The 22799-nt window shown below is 33.7% G+C and overlaps 3 protein-coding genes across 5 annotated transcripts; 2 read left to right on the forward strand and 1 right to left on the reverse strand.

The window, feature by feature from the left end:
- The first annotated feature begins 5538 nt into the window (after nucleotides 1–5538).
- On the forward strand, nucleotides 5539–8822 carry LOC123216301 (transcription factor bHLH90). 3 transcript variants are annotated; one of them, XM_044636716.1, is made up of 9 exons: nucleotides 5539–6165; nucleotides 6294–6409; nucleotides 6485–6667; nucleotides 6758–6836; nucleotides 7040–7108; nucleotides 7197–7739; nucleotides 7827–8057; nucleotides 8161–8366; nucleotides 8466–8822. In XM_044636716.1, exons 2-9 carry the CDS (start codon nucleotides 6309–6311, stop codon nucleotides 8488–8490), a joined length of 1437 nt encoding a protein of 478 aa, XP_044492651.1. In that variant the 5' UTR covers nucleotides 5539–6165; nucleotides 6294–6308; the 3' UTR covers nucleotides 8491–8822. The 3 variants fall into 3 exon arrangements, with proteins under 3 accessions (XP_044492651.1, XP_044492649.1, XP_044492650.1); XM_044636714.1 differs by having other exon boundaries at nucleotides 5540–6165; nucleotides 8161–8337; XM_044636715.1 differs by lacking the exon at nucleotides 5539–6165 and having other exon boundaries at nucleotides 6179–6409; nucleotides 8161–8337.
- Nucleotides 8823–8965: 143 nt separating this feature from the next.
- LOC123216341 (proline-rich receptor-like protein kinase PERK13) lies at nucleotides 8966–12395 on the reverse strand. Its single transcript, XM_044636772.1, has 8 exons — nucleotides 11522–12395; nucleotides 11000–11437; nucleotides 10824–10904; nucleotides 10411–10481; nucleotides 10198–10274; nucleotides 9921–10068; nucleotides 9667–9828; nucleotides 8966–9569 (listed from the first exon to the last, which is right to left on the reverse strand). The coding sequence occupies exons 1-8, from the start codon at nucleotides 12393–12395 to the stop codon at nucleotides 9258–9260; spliced, it is 2163 nt and encodes a 720-aa protein (XP_044492707.1). The 3' UTR covers nucleotides 8966–9257.
- Nucleotides 12396–16186: 3791 nt separating this feature from the next.
- LOC123216342 lies at nucleotides 16187–16960 on the forward strand. Its single transcript, XM_044636774.1, has one exon. The coding sequence runs from the start codon at nucleotides 16187–16189 to the stop codon at nucleotides 16958–16960; it is 774 nt and encodes a 257-aa protein (XP_044492709.1).
- Nucleotides 16961–22799: the final 5839 nt, after the last annotated feature.

The following is a 22799-nucleotide window of genomic DNA, read 5'->3' on the forward strand; positions in this document are numbered from 1 at the left end:
ACTTTAAGTGAAAGTATATGGTCTGGTAAAATAATCAAAGTGTAAAATTTTCTTAGATATATGATTGTTTTAGTGGTCAATCACAGTCAAATCCCATATTAATTGTAGAATTGAAGATTGGTCTAAATGACTAATTTTTAAATTTATCAATGAAATATATTAATTTGGATCCTAAGAATATAAGTGATATCAACTATATAATATATATTTTATAAACTGAAAAATGTCTTTTTTACTAATATCTAAATTTAACTATAAGTGAGAATTATTTTTTCAAATTTTGTGGGTGAAAAAAGTCATTTGAGTAAACCATGGTGGTAAAATGGCGAAATTATATTACATGACTCTGTTTTAGCCTTTGAATTAAAATCTTGCACTTTTAACTTTTACTCTCCACAAATAGCAATTTTACAATTTTAACTATTCTTACTAACAAAACTCCATGTACATATTTAATTAATCCTCATGGGATTTCTCCTTTTTCAATAGATCTTTTTGTCTCTACTCAATCTCTCTATCTTCAATTGATCCATTCATCTTTACTCAGTCTCTCAATACTCACTTGATCTCTCCATCTTCACTTGATTTTCAAATTAACATGTTTTCTAATTTAATGTGTGTAATATTTGTTTTACTTCTAATTTCTAGTTGTGTTTATTATTGTTGACTAAGTAGTGTAGGGATGATAGGTTTACATACATAGAGTTTTTTAGGTTTCCTGTGATTTATACCTTTGTCTTTAAATTAAATTCAAATCTTGGGTTTATATACTAAGACTACACACTCTATCTAAAATGTCAAAAATTAAGTTTTGACCAATAAACGTAGGAAGGGAGAAAGTTAATGATTGGCCGAAAGGGGGTGTTGACAAAATCACAAGGTTTTTACTATATTCAATTAAACTGACAAAATACTATATAAGATGAATGATGACACCATTTAGTTGACATCCCTCTTTGAGCCAAAATTTTGTAAGTTTGTATTATCATCTTTTGATTAAATCTAGTCTAAATATTGGGTTTATGTCTAATGGCATTACAAAAGGTTGGAAAATCTAGTCTAAATATTCGCCCAACTTTTTGTTCCAAAAAAAGTCTCATATCTTGAATAGTATTTGACCTGGAACTTTTTGTTTGCTTGCTTTGATTAGAGTCCTTAACCATTCATGTATATGAGAGATATAAGACTTTATTGTAATTTGAAATAATGTTCACAATGAAAAAATAGGAGTTGGACATGTCGTTTTGCTACGATTGTTGTGTTGTTTGTCATTGTGAGGGTGATGAATCTTGAATCACTAAAATGGAGATTTTAGGGTAGCGACATTTTACGCATTCGATATACATTGAACAAAACTATGTAAACTTCATAATCTTGTGTAACTACTATAACGAAAATATAAACTTCACACCCTAGAAACTTTGACATAGATACGTTAATCTTAAGTGGGTAGTGTATATTTGATTTGCATACTACGATTGTAACAATTTGTACAATCCATGTTTTGATATAGATAACGAGATTTGGTAGTACTACCCTTTTTTTTTTTTTGTCACTTTTATAGCTCATGCACTAAACAAAAGGGATAGTATGAATTAGATCTTTGGTAAGGTCACTCAAACCTACTATGATCAACTTGTTGGGGCATTTATCACATCCCCTCATCTTAAGTAAGCTCATGCTTAGTTTTAAAAAAAAAATGGTTGAACTGATTAGGCCAATTAATAGTAAGAAACTTAAGAAAATACTAATATTTGGGTGGGAACAAATCCTTTGGCCTATATTTTCTCCAAAATAGGGCAAACGACTATGTCTCACCCAAATTTTAGCGTAATCTTAAAAATACACATACGATAGTTGAAAAACCCAAAAGCTTATCTATGAACTAACTTTTGTTAAAATTTTTTGTTAGAAGTAAAATTGTTATTTTCTTCTAAAACCTTGAAAATTTACAATATTTTGCCCCCCTGTTTGGAAAACTAACCTTTTCCCCCTATAATTAAATTTTGAAAAGTAATATTTTCCCCTTTTCAAATTTCCTAGCAAATGATGGCTGCTCTTTCCTTCCTAGTGATGGCTTTCCCTTCAGTGCCTTCTCCTCGTCTGAAGCCCTCTCCTCTGGTTGAATTTTGTTTGGATGGCAAAAGCATCATCCAGACGAATCGACATCGTTTGGATGATGACAACGCGTCTAAACCAAGGGTTCATCATCTTCGATGTCTACCCTTGGTTTGGATGCAATGTCATCCAAACGAAGAGTTTCATCTAAATTGGTGTCATCTAGACGAAAGGTTTCATTTGGATTCTTTGAATCCAAACAAAATCCAATCAGAAGGAGAGAGATTTGAATGGAGAGAAGGCATCAAAGGACAAGCTATCATCTGGAGGAAGAGAGTAGTTGTCATTCATCAGAAAATAGCCTAGAAATTTGAAAGGAGGGAAAATATCGCTTTTTAAAACTTAATTCTAATAACGAAAGTGTTAATTTTTCAAACTTATAAGAGAAATTGTTATAAATTTTAGGGTTTTAAAATTTGAGAAAAAAATGATATAATTTATAAATAAATATTTAAGTTTTTTAACAAATATATATATATATATATATATATATATATATATATATATTTGAAATTAAATTAAAATTTGGGTGAAAAATAACCTTTTATCCTCCCAAATGTAATGGCATTCACTACAGGAGTAGGAACCACAATTGAGCAGAGAATAACCCCATCAGAGGAGAATGCAGGTTATGAAATTTGTAACACAGATCCCTAAGTTGGACAAAATCTAGTCTTCTTCGAATTGCTGCAACCTGCAACCCATAGAACTTTGACCAATAAATTACGGTTGTACTCCAATTTTTTGTAACTGATTTAACACGTGTCATTTTGGGGGAAGGGCATGCGGAATTATATAAGTTTGTGCATAATTTGCATTGGACAGTCGTCCATTCAAAATTCAAATGATTGGATGGATTTCCTTGTCTTTTGTAGTTGTACCAAAAGTAAACTTTGGTTTTCATCGAGGTCCATGACCAAAATTTATTTTCTCTCCTTTCAAGGCAAATGCAACTGTGCAAGAGAATAAGGGAAAAAAATGAGCTATACAAATAAGACAGCATGGGTCAAATTTGATATGGGGAATGGGTATGAGGTCGGTTCAATGCAACAGAATAAGAATTTTGTGTTTAAATATGATCGCTCTAATTTGAACAAATAACTTCTTTCAAACAAACAAGGCCAAAGTACTATTTCACCCATGAGGTTTGAAAAATCCAAAACCATTCCACCCATCTGTTAAAAATCACAGTTATGATTAGAGGTAAAATAATCATTTAATAAAAAATTTAAAAATGTAAAGTTTTGTTACATGTCACCCACTCAGCTTGAAAATCTCACAATTCAACCATCACCTGAAGTTTGAAAAATCAAACTTTTCCCTCTAGGGTTTGCAAATCAAGGTTGAAATCAGCAGAGATGACCATCTTCGATAGTGTTGACTCTCCATCTGAGCTCAACTCTCCCTGTCGATCACTTCCTAACCACCAGCGTAGGCTATTTCCTCCGATGAAGATGATTCGTCTCAGATTTCGTCTTTATCAGAGACGAAGACGACCATTGGTGGTCTCAGACAGCCATGTGGTCTCTGTCTGAGACCTTCGAAGGTCGTCTTCGTCGAAGACGAAGACGAAATTGTCTTAGTCTGAGATGAAAATAATTCGACAAAAACGATTTCGTCTTCGTCAGAGGAAATAGCTTACGCCAGTGGCTGAGAAGTGATCGGCAAGGAGAGTTGAGTCGGGAGGGAGAGCCAACGCCACTAAAGACAGTCATCTCTGACGATTCTGACCTTGATTTGCAAACCCTAAAAGGGGAATTTTGATTTTTAAACTTCAGGTAGGGGTTGAATTGTGAGATTTGCAAGATGAGAGGGCCAAATAAATAAAACTTTAGTTTTTTAGTTAAAAAACGGTTTTACCCTTAACTCTAACTAAGATTTTTAATGGATAGATGAGATTTTAGGTTTTTCAAACCTCATCGGTGTGTTTTGGCCATACCACTTAAACTTGGGTGGGAAATAGTCATTTGGCCAACAAATAATAATTGATTATTTATTTCCTGAATAATCTTCCTTCCTTTTTTAAATTGATACCCACATTTAATTAAAACTTAAACGCCTTTGAGGCAATTTTGTTTCATGAGTCGGTGCACTCAAACAACAAGACTATTCTTATTAAAATGGCCAAAGGACTTACTCGCACCCCAAACCACCCCCTTTTTCCAAAGTATGTTGATTTTCCAAATTTTTCTTTGTTAACTTTGAAAATCATATTTACCCATCTATAGACGGTTAAAATTAACTGAGTCCATTAGTTATATTATTTTCATCCCTTAAACCCTAAAAACTAACAATTTTCTCTCAAACCAAGTTTTCAAAAATAACATTTCCCTCCTTAGGGTTTCCAAACTTTCAAATTAAATTTTTCGACGATGATCGATGATCTCCAAGCTACGTCTTTTCCTCTCTGGTGTCTCTTCCTTCTGGCCATGACCTTCTCGTCCACCTTGGTGTCGTAGTTGATGAAGACGACTCATCTTCATCGAGACGGAGACAAAGATGAGTCGTCTTCATTGACGATGATGTTGAGAAGGATGGGAAGGAGCACAACCTAAAGGAGGAGACGCCGGAGAGGAAGAGACGCCACTTAAAGATTGTCAATCATTGTCAAAAAATTTAATCTGAAAGTTTGGAAAACCTATAGGGGAAAATGTTGTTTTTGAAAACTTAGGTTAGGAGAAATTGTTAGATTTTAGGGTTTAACGGGAGGGGGGAATCAAATGTAAGTTTATTTTTAATATTATAGATAAAATAACAATTTTATCTTTGATACCGTTAATTTTAACTATTTGTAGATAGGTAAATGAGATTTTCAAAATTAATAGAGGGAAACATGAGAAATCAACATACTTTGGGTGGGAAATAGTCCTTTGGCCTATTAAAATCCACTTTCACCCTCCACCGTTATGTTGGAGATTCAAAGAAAAAATATTTCATATTTAATAAAAATGAGTAATATATAAGTATAATATATTAGACTTTAATATAAGTTAATTGGTTTTATATAATATGAGTTTTGATTTTCATACTTATAGATCTAATATATATTCATAGATGATATCAAAGCAAAAGTTAGATGTCAAGTCTAACAATCTAAAGTGTTTTAGATATAAGTGACAACATATCCATTAAAAAAAAGGACTCAACCAAATGATAGATTTAACCACTTATAGTGGTTATACTCAAGGGAGAATATTAGAAAGTAAAAAAAAAAAGAATTTTACGTCTAATAAAAATGAGTGGTATATAAATATGGTAGATTAAACTTTAACATAAATCAATTAATTTTGTGTAAAATAAATTTCAATCTTCACATTTTTAGTCCTAAAATATATTCAGATACCTACGGTTTCAAACCAATATAAGACCTGTCCATCCCCTTTCAACCTTCACAGCCCGCGGGCGAAGTCGTTTTCTTGAACATTGTCTCAAGACCGCCGCCGTATTCCCCTTCATCCCACTCCTCAGACAGATCGTTTGGGACGGTCATTTTGGCTTTAGCTATTGCTGTGTCGGACATCACTGTAGGCGCCGCAGTCATAAACACAAACCCCACAAACAAAGCCACAACTCTCACCCCCGACAAGGCCAAGGGAGGAACATGGAATTCCAGCACTCCATCTCGAAGCAGCAAAGCCACAGCTTTCGTCCCAGAGAAAGGGCAATAGACATAGAGCTTGGGTTCGATAAGAATATTGCAGCTTCTAAACCTGTTACCAATGGACAAAATAGAGAGAGCAGCACCATTTCATCATTTCACACGGTAATTTTTTTGGGCCCATTTATCATGGCATTGCACATGTGACATATCACTTCCACCACGCGCCACCATCAATACCACACTCCACAACAAGGAGCGTGTGTCGAACCCAAAGCAAAAGAGAGTGTAACAAAAGTTTCACATTCCAGAGTCTTGGATGATTGAATTCAGTTACAGGTAGCCATCAGTGGAGCAAATTTTTAACCTACTGATTCTGGCAAAAAAAGTAATCAGTCAAAAACTGAGCGTTGCAGATATCAGCTGCAAAAAGATTTGTTACTGTTAAGGTGATACTCTTACCCTACCTCACTCTCCCAAATTTTGTTACACTTTGTCTCGTACCATTTTTTTGCTTTTCTTTTTAATGAAAACTGAGGGAGACATTCTTATAAAGCATTAATACTTTGTTCTAAAGCAAGGAGACAAAGGCATGCGACATTTGGAGACACCGGTGGAGTGGCTCAGGCCTTTTGTTGAGTCAAAGGCTTGGGACTACTGTGTTGTGTGGAAGTTGGGTGATGATCCTTCAAGGTAAATTTGTTTTTGTGCTACTCACGGTTTCGGTATTATTAATTTCTTGTTATTAATGAAATGGGAATTTTGTAGGTTCATTGAATGGATGGGTTGCTGTTGCAGTGGGGGCGGTGGTAATTATGGCAACGTAAATGTTAAAGAGGAAAGAGAAGTACAGGTTCCTCTCTGCAGGGATGCTCACTTTAAGCATCCTGTAAGGTCTAACGCCTGCGAAGCTCTTGCTCTTTTGCCTTCTTTCATGCCTCTTTATTCTGGGTATATCACTTTCTTCATCTTCACTGTTTCTTAACTGTAATATACTGAGAAAACTTTTTATTTTTTGTTTTTATACGGGAATGAATCCAGGATCCATGGCGAGGTGGTGACAGCAAACAAACCCAGGTGGCTGAGCAATACCCATGCCTCGGACTCAACTCAATCCCCTGTGAGCTCTTATAAATACTAAATTTCTCTTAGTTCGATCACATATGGCTCACCAACAAGACACAGTGCCTTAGGATTATGGTTTCAAGTTTCTTAACGACTTGAAACAAAGAAAAATGATGTGGGGTTTGCAATCTGTAGTATTGAAAGAATTTGCTGTTATCAATTAATTTGTGTTGATTTTGATGAATGTTAATTTGGCAGGAATCAATTGGAACCCGAGTTTTTGTCCCAGTTTTTGGTGGTCTCATTGAGCTCTTTGCTGCCAAACATGTAAGGTTTTGTTTGAATTATTACTATTTCCAACTGTGAGACTGACATATATTATTCTTAGTAATGGAACTACAATTCCTCTTTTCAGATATCTGAAGATCAGAAGTTCCTAGAGTTAATTATAGCTCACTGTAATTTCTCTGTTGAACAAGTCCTGAGTGCAGGAAGTTATGCAAATTTGGATCTTAATGAAAGTTTTGATCCTTTGCTGGAGGAGAACTTACAAACTTACCCTCCTTCACTTCATTCGTTAACTTTCATCCCGAGGATACAGGTTCTTCCCCAAGTAACCCAATATAGCACCCATCTAAGCAACGAAGGATCGTCCAATATTTACAATATTTCAAATGAAAATCCATTATTTGACTCAAGTTATGGCTATGGCTATGCTCCTTTAAATGGGCCTCTGCAGCAGTCAATTAGGAAATCTTCTACCTGCAAAATAGCCAAGAAAGACAACACTGTCTTGAAAGAGCAAACAGGGTTGGTACTAAGTTGTGACAAAAAGGCTCCTCGAAAACCGGAAAAGGAACACTGCCATTCCAAGAATCTTATCACAGAAAGGAAGAGGAGGAACAAGATTAAAGATGGACTCTTTACTTTACGAGCTTTAGTTCCCAAGATCTCCAAGGTTAACACTATCTATTTGTTCAAAATAATATAATCAATTGGATTCTTTGCCATTGTTTAACAATATATTGTGAATGATTTCTTGTAGATGGACAGAGCTGCTATTCTTGGAGATGCTATTGAATATATAAAGGAGTTGCAGCAGGAGAAGAAGAAGCTCCAAGCTGAGCTCAAGGAAATTGAAGAACCGGACTGTAAAAAGGAGAATGCAGAAATTAAACAGTCAAATTTAGATGAGTTGCATGAAGGCACCACAAACATGTCTCCTACTGAGCACAATAAAAATACCCCAAGCTGTGGCGAAAATGAAAAGACAGAGGTATGAAGTACAACTAGCAGAACCTCAAATTTAACAGTTGTCACAGTTCTTACAGTTCTCCTTGTGTTCCTATACTTGAATTTATGCAATGAATATTTTCTAGGTGCAAATAGAAGTGAACCATATCAGCAAAAGAGATTTCTTGATAAAGTTATTCTGTGATCAGAAGCAAGGTGGGTTTGCAAGATTGATGAAAGCTATAAATTTTTTGGATCTTCAAGTAGTTGATGCTAATGTTACCACATTTAATGGAAAGGTCCTGAACATTCTCCGGGTTGAGGTAAGATTGATAGCAATGAACAGAATAAGGTGCTTACTCTTTTTTAAATACAGAATAGTTCAGTGTAGATCATTGGATCTTCGAAGAATATATATATAGTAATATCTTATTTATTTTTTACTGTAAAGGCCCGTAAGAAGGATACTCCATTAAAGAAGTTGAGAGACACATTGATCGAGCTGACAAGGTAGACAAATCAGCTAGCAGATAGAAAGTAAAGGAAAATTGAGGGCTCCTCCATTCAATCTAAACTTCATTTAACATTGTTCTTGTATAAGACAGCTATGATGTTGAATATGATTTAGCTTTAGCTGTTGAAACTATGGACGTATGAACTTGGCCTCTTCTTATTGGTTTCTTTTAGGGTTTACTATCATTAACTGTCTCTGGCATGCAACTCTTGTTATTATCCTTTCATTTATGCAAAAGTTCAGGGCATAATCAATCTGACTTAATATGAAATATTCATTTCTTCTGGGTTTTTATTTGTATGGCACTTGGCCAATTCCAATATTAGTCAGATGTTATGTTGTTGATAAAAGAGTTTTATGGGGAAAGAACTTCTACTGCTATATGCCTAAAACAAATGGCCTAAAGAAACTGATAAAATAACATGAAAAGAAAATTAGATGTAGTAATATGTATAGTTTCATGTTGCTGTAAAATCAAACTTTCATCACAGTAATAAATTTCTGAAGAGGTAACTTAAACTGAACCTGTCTAATGCCAATGGATTTAATCACCCAAAAAAAAAAAGATTTGAACTCACACTTTACAAGCTTCCGCTGAATTTTTTGAAGGAACTAAAGAATGCAATTTGTTGTACAATTCTGACCAAGTGAAGGAAATGCAGCTCAATCATATAATTTATCAAGTCAGAAGTGGAATTTAGGTGGTGTTACATGAGGAATTCCTTTGAATTATAGCTGACCACCATAGTGCGCCTGATGCCCACCGTATTTATGCTCTCCAGAATCATTCATGGCTCGAGTTTCCGACTCAGCACTGGAGAGTTCAGTTGAATTGTTTCCGGATTTGTTTGAATATGGCATTGTCATTTCCCTGGATGAGTAATCTTCACTGACTTCAGAACTGTCTTCCCCTAGTGCCATTTTCCTGAATATCGCAATGTCATGATTGTACTGTTCGGAATCATAAATATTGCTCTGCCCATATTTCACCCCATTGCTTAGATCCGACATTTCTCCATCACTGTCCAATGCTCTCACAACCTAACAGAGGAGAAATTTGCCGTAAAACCAATGCACAAACCTCCATTGCCATTCAGCGGGAAATTATAAGAATGGCTGAAACAAAGACAAATCTCACCTGAACCATGCGGGGTCTCTTTGGAGCAGAATGGCGAACACATGCAGCAGCTGCCTCAATCATTCTGTACATTTCAGCTTCCACATAATGTTTTTCAAGCCTTGGATCAGCTAATTCGCTAAAATCACCTGTTTCAAGAGCCCGCACAAGTAGAGGACGAGCCTGCCAGATTTATCACAGTACATTGTCATGTATAAATATAACCATCAACACGAACTCCTTTTGGGGTGATGAAGTAAGGAAATAATTCGTACCCATTCAACCAAACTCTCTTCCCCCAAAGGCTGAGTTGGATCAACTGGCTTACGCCCAGTTATAAGCTCTAGAAGTACAACGCCAAATGAGAATACATCTGATCTATCTGTCAATTTGCCACTTGATGCGTACTCTGGTGCTAAATATCTGAAACCCAAATAAAATTACAGTTGAAAAAAGCTCCAAGTACTCCAAGACACAGGGAAGAGGATATCAAATAACAGAAGAACTATAATCTACAATGGAGCTCAGCAATCCTAGACAATTTAAACCTACCCGAATGTCCCCATTACTCTAGTTGAGACATGGGTCTGAGTGGTGTCGTTTAGTCTGGCAAGTCCAAAGTCTGCAACCTGTATTTGAAGAAATTCTCACTATTCACAAATCAGAAGGAACCCGAAAAAGGAAAAAAGAAAAGAGGAGAAACTTAAGAACTCAAGAAGCACTGAAAGTGAAAAGAATTTGAGAAAGAAACCAGTTAGTACTAACCTGTGCTTCAAAATCCTTATCCAACAGAATGTTTGCGGATTTAATGTCCCTATGAATGATTTTCGGATGACCTGCAAATCAATTGAATAAAATTAGATGCTTTAGATACTGAACTTACGCAAACTTTGAAACTTTAAAGATGACTTCATTTTATTAGTTGTCCTTTTTGCTGAACAGCAAACCTAATCATGTCATTGTAGCTAATTTTAGGAAATTAAACTGGAGGCAACAGTTATGCCCACTATTGGACTATCTGTCATCAATTGACCCACAGAGCGAAGCATAGGAAGAAGACGATTAACAACAGTGCATGATTAACAATATGGCAGGTATAATTCAAGATTGTTATAAAATAGAGAAAAGAGAATCAGAAGTTATATCACTATATAATGAGAAGGCACATGGAGACATACAATCTTCGTGTAAATATGCCAAACCCTTTGCGGCCCCTATAGCAATCTTGAGTCTTTTGGGCCAATCTAGCACAGTTTTAGCTGAAAACACAAATCATTATCTAAATTAGACAGTTATATAGCTTCGTCAGTTCAATGAGAACATCAAATTTGAGAGGTTAAAAGGATTGTGTTACCATGCAAATGATGCTCCAAAGTGTTATTCGGAACAAACTCATAGATGAGTAATCTATTACGATCAGCAATGCAATATCCCACCAAAGACACTAAATGTCGATGATGAACACGACTGATAATCTCAACTTCAGCCTTGAATTCTCTTTCCCCCTGTCCGCTGCCAGCCTTGAGTTGTTTGACAGCCACCTCTTTTCCATCTGGCAGTTTTCCCTTATAAACACATCCAAAGCCCCCCTCACCGATAACACTTTCACGGGAGAATCCATTGGTCATTTTCATCACTTCTTCATAGTTAAACAAGCTCTTGGATCCGCTTATGACGCCAGAGTCCGACCCCCCATAGCTTCCTATAGGAGATGGGTGATTTTGGTTACCATAGTAGGGATCCATTGGTCCAGAATGTGCCATCATGTATGGCTGACCATAGTAATATCCGTCTACATGAGAAATATTATAGGAAGAAAATCGATTAAACCATATCATATTGTGATGAAAACTTGGAAAACAGGCGCTTAATTTACCTGTTTTTTCAGGAAAGTTTTTGGGAGGCCTGTAATGGCTGGGATAGGGGTCGCGTCTCTTTTTCTTCCGCCTCGCCACAAAAAATATGGCAATAAATACAACAGCAAGCATACCGGCTACTGTTGCAGCAATAATAGTGCTTTCATTAACTCCACTTGTTGACGATGAGTTCGATGTCGTTGAAGGTGTGCTGTCTGTCTTGGAACTGGAAGAAGAATCAGTAGTTGAGGATGATCCTGATGGCGTTTTAGTATTAGCAGAGTTGGAAGATGTTAGTGGACCTTGTGCAGTTGCTGATGGATTAGTGGTTGGTGGAGTGATTCCAGGAGTAGTTGATGAAGATGGAGGTGTAAGAGTAGCTTGTGTTGGAGGCGGGTTCCATTTGGCACCTCCAGATTCGGCTGTTCCATTCGATGGTGCCGGATTAGCTGGCGTATTTTTTCCCTCAGCTGGAGGAGGAGGAGATGCTTGATCGGGTGGAGGAGGTGGGGACTGTTGTGAAGCGGGAGGAGGAGAATTTTTTGGTGAAGACGGTGGTGGTGATGGTGGGGCGGAAGACGGTGGTGGAGATGATGGCGGCGGAGATGGTGGAGGTGAGGACTTTTTAGGAGGCGGTGACTGATTTGGTGGAGGATTTTTATTTTTTTCAGAATTTGAAGGAGGCGGCGAAGAAGGGCTCTTTTGCGGGGAAGGTGCGGTAGAATTGTTATTATTATTATTACTATTATTAGAACCACTATTGTTATTACTTTGAGGCGGAGGCGCTTTCCCCTGCTCAGATGACTTGGATGAATCACCACCGGGGCTAGGCGGCGAGTTATCTCCCGTTGAATTATCCGATGAAGAACCCGGCGATCCCGCCGAGTTTGACATTATTCTCCTTCTGGTTTTTTAATCTTCCTTCCTCACGACTTCAAACTTCTGTATACCAATCTGTCCTTCGTCCTCCTCCTACTTATATATCACACCATTAATAAACAAACAGTTAATTAATGTGGAATTCCGAAGGAATCAACAAAAGAAAGGGAAAAAAAAAAAGGAAACCTGGACGTTGTCAAATCGGAGAAGCTATAAAGGTTGAAAATGGAGGAAATGGGTAACCATGATTGATTTGTCTGAGAAAATATGGCACCACCACATTTGGCATAGGGAGAGAGACTTAGTAAGTACAGAACAATAAACAACCACCCTACAATTTCTCTTTCTTTTTTAATTTAGAGGTTTATATGTTTTTTTTTAAATCCTTCCGTTAATTAACTACCTCTTTCCCCTTGAATTTCGGGTTACCGCGCATCCTTTTCTTCTTGTTGATAACCCAACTCCTTTCGGATTACCCGATTCCGTTTTGCCACATCGGATACCTATTCTTCCTGGTTAGAGTTAATCCATTTTCAGCCCTCTGATTTTTAGAAACTACCATTTTGGTCCTTTTTCTCCCCTCTATAAATTGGCCAAGTGTATTCTTTTAATTTCCCAATTCCCAAATCCATCTATGCTGAGTTGAACATTATATTTAAGACAAATTTTGCATTTTCATATATAATTTCTGAATTCAAAACAATCCTTTCCACAAATCTTCATAAAATCAAGCTCTAAATGAATATATAAGAGAGATAGCATCTTTAGAAGCTAAAAGTCCAGATTTTCAAATGAAATCGAGAGCCGAAGAGACCTGCATTTGAAGAAGCAAATAGATTTCAACTTTTTTATTTGAACAATCAGTACAAAGTAAAAAGGTATGAAATGATAAAAGACAATCTTGTTGGTGTCTATTAGGGCTGATTTGAGTCAAGCTCAAGCTCGTTTCGGTTTATATATAGTTAAGCTCGAGCTCATGAAAGTCAAGCTCGAACTCAATTTGAATTCAGTTCAACTCATTTTTTGCTATTGAAACGACGTCGTTTTGTATCAAAATTTTTAATTGAAAAATTTGGCGAGTAGTTTAAGCTCGTATAAGACTGACTCGTTTAGGGTTTGTTCGAACCGAACTAGAGTTTGAACTCAAATAGACTCGGTTCGAGTCCAACCCTAATGTCTAGCAATGGCTCATATTGGATTTTTTACCTAGGGAATGCTTAATTCCATTGTTATATTGGTTTTATTATAACTATGATATCTCCTCAATATTTTGTGTGGATTATTGATTAACATAAAAGGGCATTTCATGTTATTAAGTTATTTTAAATTGTGTTCTTTCTTGTTTTAAGTTAGATTTATATAAAAACACCCGGTTTGAACATAATTTATTCTATGAAAAAGGTGACATGGCCCTAAATAACTCATTTAAAAAATAGATTATGTTATATCAAAACACGACTCGTTTCAACAAGTTCAGTTCAGTGCTTTGACATGAAATGACTTATTTTGTGAAAATAAATTTGCTCTATTGGGACTTCATTGTCTGCTTATTTTTTTCATGGCTCAAAGATCTTAAATAAAACAATTTTTAGCCCAATTAATTAACACAAATGCATGATAAAATTATGCAAACGTATAAATAAAACAAGAAGAATTAAAATGCACGTTAATTAAACATTATATTACATAAAACATAATCAACTACCCAATAGATATGCTAGGTTCAACTCAATAGTTCTGAGAACACACCAACATACTCATGAACATACAAAAACAAAGTAACTACAAGTAGTCTTCGTATAAGTTTGCAACAAAGAGTTATTACATTAATATGAATGTCTTCAATAGAAGATGATAAAACTCTTCTAAAATGCATTAGGGCTAGCTCCTCCAATTAGGCAACCAAGTAAAATTTGCCAAACTTTTATATTTTTAATAAAACATTTGGTCATATTCAAGCTATACAGGGTTAACCCAAACAAATCCAATTCACAAATGGGTCGGCTTGAATTTAACTCAAATTAAAATTCATGAAAATTAGAATATAAGTAGGTTTCAACTAAATAGCATAGAAAATTTACTTACTTTTTTAATTTAGTTCACTTGATTTAAATGAAATGTTTATAGACCCAATATTATTTTAACCAAGGGCTCATATAATACAATAAAGTTATTATAGTGTTAAACGATCTTATCAAAAAGTGACAACAAATTTCACGTATTAAGATTGTTAGTGTCAACTTAATGCAATACAAAAGTTTATTTTGATTATATGTTCACTATATTAACCTACCAAAGAATTCTATGCAGACGGTAACTCTAACATTTATATAACATATCCTCTAATAGGCAGTGGCGCATATGATCTTCTAACTTAAGATCATTGAAGCATCATGTGCACCAATTAGTCTAATTTGATACTAGTATAATGTAGCCTTTTTTTTAATTTTTGGTTTATCAATATTATAGTTGTTGGCTATATCAAGAAGCATATGAAGGTTATGGTGAATCAACATGATGTAACACTCAAATGTATGATCAAGGGTAAAATAATTTTTTCCTTATATGTTTTGATTTCAATTTACTGTAGAATTGAATCTGGATCGAAATTAGAAGAGAATAGTAATTCCAACCCATGCATAGCTATACGTGAGCTCATGTATGTTTGTATATGGCAATCCACATCAACAGAGTGCATAAGGGCCACGTAGGTGAATTTAAATGCAATGCATGACCGTGCACCCCTAGGATGCACAACCATGCATTCAATTATGAAATTTTCTTTAAATTAGGTGTAATTGTGTGTTATGGGATATCATAATTTTCAACTACGCACCTCCAGAGAGAGAAAAGAGTAAAGTTTGATTGCCGCAATGATGTATGAATGAGTGTTAGCGGTTTGATGCTTATTTGTGTGTGTGTGTGTATGTGATTATAACAATATAATACAATGTTGTTGGTAATACTTATCTTTAGAGGATAATACATTTAGAGAAGAATGTTATATACAAAATTCATCAACATGTGGTAGCAGAGTAGATACCTCACCATCGAGTTTGATTATGACAATATATTAAAATCTATTGTCATAATAAAACGAATTGATACCTAATCTAATATTAATTTGAATATCGTTTGATTGACTAAATACTAATGTAAAGAATGATCTAAGATAAGTATTATATTTATGTCTGAACTTCAATGAAATATTAATTGGCCAAAAGATTCGAATGTTTGATAACCGTACAATTAAAAGATTAAAAACAATCTTCCACAGATTTAAGGTTTGGGATTTTATACAGACAAGGTGAATTTCTGGCACCTACTAACACAATAAGAACAAGGAGATTTCAGTCTTTGCATCACAGCTGACTCACCCACATCATCATTCGGAGATTAGCGGTTAATCATATTTTAAATTGACTTATTTCAAGCATTTAACTGTAAGCAGCCAAAATGGACAATCTAGACTCAGTCAATTAATCTGGAAGGTAATACCAACAAAACTTCCAGAATCAAATTTAGTTAATTTACTCTCTTGCCCCCCCTAACATCAGACATGAGGTCTCTATTCTAGAATCTGATTCCAATATTAAATTCTATACACACGTGGCGTTTTTAGAGGAGCCTTCGCGCCCGCCAAGAGTATTGACGTGTTTTGAAAGGCTTAAATCGAATATGCCGATATTTCGCCCATTAACACGCTTTATCTTTTGTTCGGGAGTATAAAAAGGCAATTAAATAGAAGAAAGTCTGCTAAGACTTCACAATTTTAAAATTCTTCTTTCTCTCCAAAGCCAAACAAAATGCAGGTACTTATTTCCAGCGGAGAAAACACATATATTTCGGATGAGTTTGCTGAAGATTTCGCCGGAAAGTTAAATATGAAATCTAATGAAGAAAGAGAAGAAGAAGAAGAAGAACAGGAAAGAGATGAAGCGGAGTTTTCTTTCGTTTCTGTGAATCCTGAATCTCCGGTTGCAGCGGATGTAGCTTTCTCCAACGGCCAGATCCGGACGATATATCCGATGTTTGATCAAACTCTGCTCTATGAGTACGTTAACGATGACGGTGAAGTGAAAAACAGCTCGTCATCGTCTCTACGAGCGCCGTTAAGGAAACTTTTCGTCCAAGAGCGGTTAAATCCGGAGGCGGAACCAGCCGGTCCGTTCTGTGAATGGTCGTCTGGTAAAATCGTGAAGGAAGTTTCATCGGATTCTTGCAAGAAGAGCTCCTCCACAGGGTTCTCTAAACTTTGGAGGTTCCGAGAGCTCATTGTTCGAAGCGGCAGTGACGGCAAAGACGCCTTTGTTTTCCTGTATAACAGTAATAATTATAAGAACAACAATAAGGATAAGATAAAATCTTCAGTGAACAAGACGAAAGTTAAGAAAACGAGTGGAAAGGTCAAAAACGAAAACGTGAAGAAGGTGAGGGCGGAAACGGTGTCGTCTATGTACGAGAAGCATTACTTGAATAGAGAAAGTGATAGACGGAAATCGTACACGCCTTATAGACAAGATCTAATTGGCTTTTTTACCACCGTGAATGGTTTGAGCAAGAACGTACATTCTTATTAAGCGCTTTAGAACTTTTTTTTTTTGGTTATATTAATTATTTGATTTTTACATGTAAATTTGTTAATATAAGCTGAGGAAAGTGTGAAGCCTCTAAGGCTCCAGAAAAACAGATATTGGAGATTCTGTATATTTACACATACATGGATTTGGGGATTTGATTGTATTCTCCCCCATGGAACTAGGTGTAATTAAACAAGCTCAAAAAGAATAAAGGCCAAAGAATTATATCCCACCCAAGTTTAGGTATATTTCCAAAGTCACATCTATGAGATTTGAAAAATTTGAAATCTCATTTATGACTTAATTATCGTCAAAATTATCTGTTGAATTTTTCTATTTCACTAATAATATTAAAAAAATATAAAATTAATTATATTTTTATTCTAAGTTTTAAAAACTAATAATTTTATCTTTACCTAAAGTTTTTTAACTTTGAAAAGTCACATTTTTTCCTCTAAAACCTTAGAATTTTTTCTTCACCTTTCCCATCACCATTTCTAGCGCCAACAACCTCTCATTTCTACCTTAAACTGTCGATCAATGCATAGAAAAAAATCTAGAATGGATCTCTTCGTCTTCAATGAAAAGATCCGACGACGAAGATGAAGAGATTCCAGATCTCTTTGTCGACGAAGAGATTTTGTTGTCGTCCTTTTCAGATCGTCAAAGATAGTGGCCACAGGGAAAGAAAAAATTCTAAGGTTTTGAGAGGAGAAAAAATGTGACTTTTCAAAGTTAAAAAACTTTAAGAGGGGTGAAATGTTAGTTTTAAAAACTTAGGAGAGAAAATCTAATAAATTTTACTATTTTTTTATATTATTAGTAAAATGAAAAATTTTATCTTTATTCCTAACAAAAAATTTAGTCCTAGTTTGTTAACGGATAAGATTTTAGGTTTTTCAAACCCCACAATGTGAGTTTTAGAATACAACTAAACTTGAGGGTGAAATAGTCCTTTGGCCAAGAATAATAAAAATACTGATTTTTCTTCCACCAATTCTATTAAGAACCCTATCACCTTTTCGGTCGAGAGTAATGCTCCGAGGAAATTTACCAGGACTGATGTATTTATCCACGTATCAATTGCTATTTCATCAACCATCTTACTGTAATGTCACATAAAACCAGTTTTTTATTTTAAAAAATATTTAGATAATAAAACTCCAAAGTATCAATACGATATCCAAAAGTCATTGTCTCTCCTCTCCACCATTTTTAAGCTTTTCATAAACACAGTCACTATCAGCTAATCTTCATCACCACCATTTTCCATTCTTGTGTTTAGCATTCATAGACCCCCCGCTTTGTTTGATCGTCATCTGTAAGGTAAATCATTCTCTCAGATACCTGTTTCAACTGATTCGTTTGGGTATAAAAAAAATATAGACTTTCATGAATAAAAGGTACCATAGCTTTACAGTTCTCTTAGTAGTACATTCTCTTGCTTTTGCTAAAATTTCTCCTACTAATATTTGAATTTTTGTTTTGCAATAGGACTTGAGAAGTGCAAAGAAGGCAAAATTTGATTAATTAAAAAGAAGTAAAATGGAGATATGGAAACGAAGGAACGGAGATGGGCCTAGGAAAATTATACAAGAGATAGTTTTTGGGTAATTTTTATCTTTTATTTCAACTTAATTTCTTCTCTTTTTTCTCTTTTGTTTCCCTAATTTTTCTATGATAGTTAAAAACAATTTGGTAATTTTGAATATGTTTATTTTTGTTTATATTTACATGTTTTGATTATATTTTATCATGTTTTGAAAATTATCATACTTATCCCGTGTATTTCGAAAACATACTATTGTCTCAATAGTTTATAATATATTTTTGTGTTTGTAATTTGTTGTGTTCTGTTCAATTGTTTGAGAATATAAGTATCACTTTTGAAACTATTAAGGGATCGTTTGGTTAGAGTGTTTTAAAGATTATCTTGATAATTTATCTTTTATTATTTACATTAATATTTTATTATCAATGCTGACGTGACAGATAATATAGGTGGTAATCTAATTACCATATTTACTTTAGGTATTAAAAGATTACCAATGTAATCTTGATTTTATTATAATTATATTATAATTTTTTAAGACAAAAATAAATTTATTTTTAATTAATATAATAAATAATATAAAAATATTTAAAAATAATTATATTCAAGGGCATTTAAGTAAAATAATTTATTAGTATTTTTTTATTACCGTTAACCAAATACATTAATTATTTATATTATCTATTTTTACCAAATTTTATCAAATGTAGTAATAATTTATATCCAGTAATCTATTTTCAAGGTAATCTCTCTATTTTGGTAATAAAACATTACCCAAACCATATTTTTAATCAAAAATTATGTTTACCTTAAACGTACAATAATATATCATTAACAGCCCTACCATATTTGTATCAGTAATTTTTTAATTAAAATTAATGTAAATTAGGGTACAAAAAATTGTTTCAAAAAAATTTGAGTGCACAGTGTTATTTAGCTTAAGGATTTGTGTTTTTATTTTTATTTTTTTTTTTTTTTTCAGCAATTTTATAAAAATTTTAACAAATTTTATTAGCAAATTCAACGAACGGATGGAAATTGGCTGTTTTAAACTTAAATGGTATGAAAATGTCATTTCATCAAATGTTGGGTGAAAGCAGTCATTTAGCCTTTACAAAATTATATTATTTGATTTATATTAATTATACCCTTTAGATTTAGTTTTATCTACTTTTTTTTCTATTTCTAATTTATCTAGAAATTTTTTCTCTTTCTCTTTTTTTCTCCCTATTTTTGATTCTCTTCCTCTTTTCCCTTTCTCTTTTCGCCTTATGAGATATGGTGGAAAGAGCAAAGTCACCATGGATGATTTGGTGTTGTTGATAGTGGTTCATTTGCATGGTAAGTGCCACTTACCAGCCATTTTGGGTTGTAGCATAAAAGGTGCAGCAAATTGCTGCTAAAAAGGTGGGGGTTGGTTGTGGTGGTTGGTGTTATCAGTTGTAATCTGTGGGTAATGGGTGTGATAGTGTTTGTTGGTGGTGTTGACATAAAATATATTTTGAATTGTGCTTGAACTAACTTGCATCGCGTATTCGAGTTGACATAAAACTTCTTAAACACATTTGAAGTGACATGAATGATTTTTTTTAAATATTGACAACGGTTAAAAAATATTAGTAGTCTTATAGGTATAAACAATATATACAACTTTATATATAAATAATGATATGTCACTAACTATATAATTATGTAGTTTTAAATTTGAGATAAAATAATATAAGGAAATTATAAAAAAGTATTTAGTAAGCAAAATTCTTATTAGTTAACAAAAAATAAATGACGAAACTTTATATACAAACAAATTTCTTTACTTATCATTATGTAATTCAAAGATAATTTTATAATTTGATTTTTGCTTATAAAATAACATATATATTATAAGTAAAATTGATTACAAATAAATAATATTAATAACAAATTTCATCAATATATTTTTATATATAATGATAAAACAAATATTATTGAAAATAATTAAAAACAGAATAGTTATGTCAAGAGAAATAGATATTAGTTCTAACAAAATCAAAATTGTCATAAATCATATTTATGATATAATTATAAATTTTAATTAATATAATTACACTATAAATTATTTTTAAGAAGTTTTAGAAAATAGCAAATTATAATTACTTTTTAAAAATTTTAATTTTAAAAATTTATTAGTTTTGATCAAATTTTCTTCATTATTTATAAATTCAAAATTTTTAGTTTATAAATTTAATATATGTAACAACGCATGTCATTACATGATATGTTTTGAAATAATATAACCCATTGTATAATTTAGATCAATTTGTGTTATGTCAAGTCAACTCGAATATTTTTTAAACCAGATTAGAGTTAAAAATTTCTTAGCTCAAAACTCAGGATAAGACTATATGAATAATAAAAATCTGATCAATTTTTTTATAAATGTTGAGAGGTTCGGATCTCCCCAAGGGATTCATGAAAGAGTATTACTACATGTTTAAATAAATCTTACTAATTTATTATTGATACCTTGCCAAACTTTTGTCAGAAGAGGCTTCAACCATATCCCTCTTCACTTATGTTGATTAATCGTATATCATGTATATTATAAGCACGCCTAACTTTGTTGACAAGCTGACAAATAAAGATGACAATTTTAGCCTGACTTTAGGGGATCCGTTCCTCTCAAACCCTAACGGGGAGGAAATTCATCAATAGAAACGGGAAAATAGACAGGGACAAGAATGAAAAAATCTTTACAATCTAGGATGGGGATGCATGTGCCCCCTCCCTGCCCCCGTTTCTATCTCTTTATGTTAATATATTTACTTAAAATACTAATATATATTTATAATTTTAGATTATTTATGTTTTCAAATTCATTTAGATTTTTGTTGTACATATTAAAGTGGTTAATATATTATATTTATGACATTTGAAATAGTCGGTTGATTTTAATTTCATTTAATTTTGTTACTTAATATATTTATATTGTTTTTAGAAGATATAAAGAAGAAATTTTTTCTTGTGGGTACAGAAAGGGAATTTTTTCCCACAAGGACGGGAAAAAGATTTTTCTTCGCAAAGAAGAGACGGAGAATCATTTTCATTCATGTAACAGGGATAGGTCGGGGACAAGAATTGATATCCCCTATAAGGACAGAGACAGAGATTGAGATCGTCTTCCCATCCCTCATTCCCAGTGACAAATCAAATTTTAATTTGTGTAGACAATAAAGCAGTGCTCATTAATGGGGCTCCCATCGGCTGGTTATTTGCGAGGATGAAATCCATTCTCTTGGAAGTGTTTCGGGGCACTTATGCCATTGGCCAGGATTGGTAAGCCGAAATATTCTGGAGCTAGCTTCTGATGGACATGCAGATTGAAGTTTTAGTACAGGAACTCATCTGCCAGCCCCAAAGATTTGCATGCATTTGAGCTGTTAATAGAATCTTGTATTTGATGAATAACAACTCTGGCTTCAAAGAATTCCCTACACAACACCTGCTTGGCATTAAGTGTTTTTTTTTTTTTTTCCCTTGATCACAACTCTGGCCGCAAAGAATTCCTAACATCAAACTGGCATTAAGTGCTTGACAATTATGGAAGTCACCATTATCTTCTCAGACCCAATAATGGCGAGCCATGGAGCAAGATTGGTCATTGACATTCCATTAAGACTCATTCTATTAGGACTATCATTAAAACTGATGACAAAGCAAACACGCCTTAGTAAAGGCTTCATACAAAGCAATAGCTATTATTGGATCGAGATAATAGAACGATGAAATTTCGTCATCACCTCCGAATGATATTAATATGACATCAACTTCCTCATGAACAACAGCCTCAAAGGTGGAAAAGATATTGAAGTTAAACATTCCAAGTTAACTTATTAATATTATTTTATTATTTATAATCAAACATAATAATTATTTATATTTTTTATTAAATTTTATTAAATATAATAATTATCTATATCTAATAATCTTCTAAGTAATAGAGATGGCAATTTGAACCTAACTTTAGGGATTCTAACCTTAACAAGGAGAGAATTCTTTGACAAAAACAGAAAAGGAAAGGAAAAGGGGACGGGGATGAAAAAAATCTCTGCAATCAGAGATGGGTCGAGGATAGGGATACATGTGTTTCCTCCCTGTCCCAACCCTTTCCCTCCCTGCCCCCATCTCCATCTCTTTATATTAATACATTTATTTAAAATGCTAATATATTTTTAAAGTTTTAAATTATTTATGTTTTTCAAATTTATTTAGGTTTTTGTGATGCATATTAAAGTAGTTAATATATTATAT

The sequence above is a fragment of the Mangifera indica genome, chromosome 5 (genome assembly GCF_011075055.1).
Source record: "Mangifera indica cultivar Alphonso chromosome 5, CATAS_Mindica_2.1, whole genome shotgun sequence".
In the NCBI taxonomy this organism is placed as follows: Eukaryota; Viridiplantae; Streptophyta; class Magnoliopsida; order Sapindales; family Anacardiaceae; genus Mangifera; species Mangifera indica.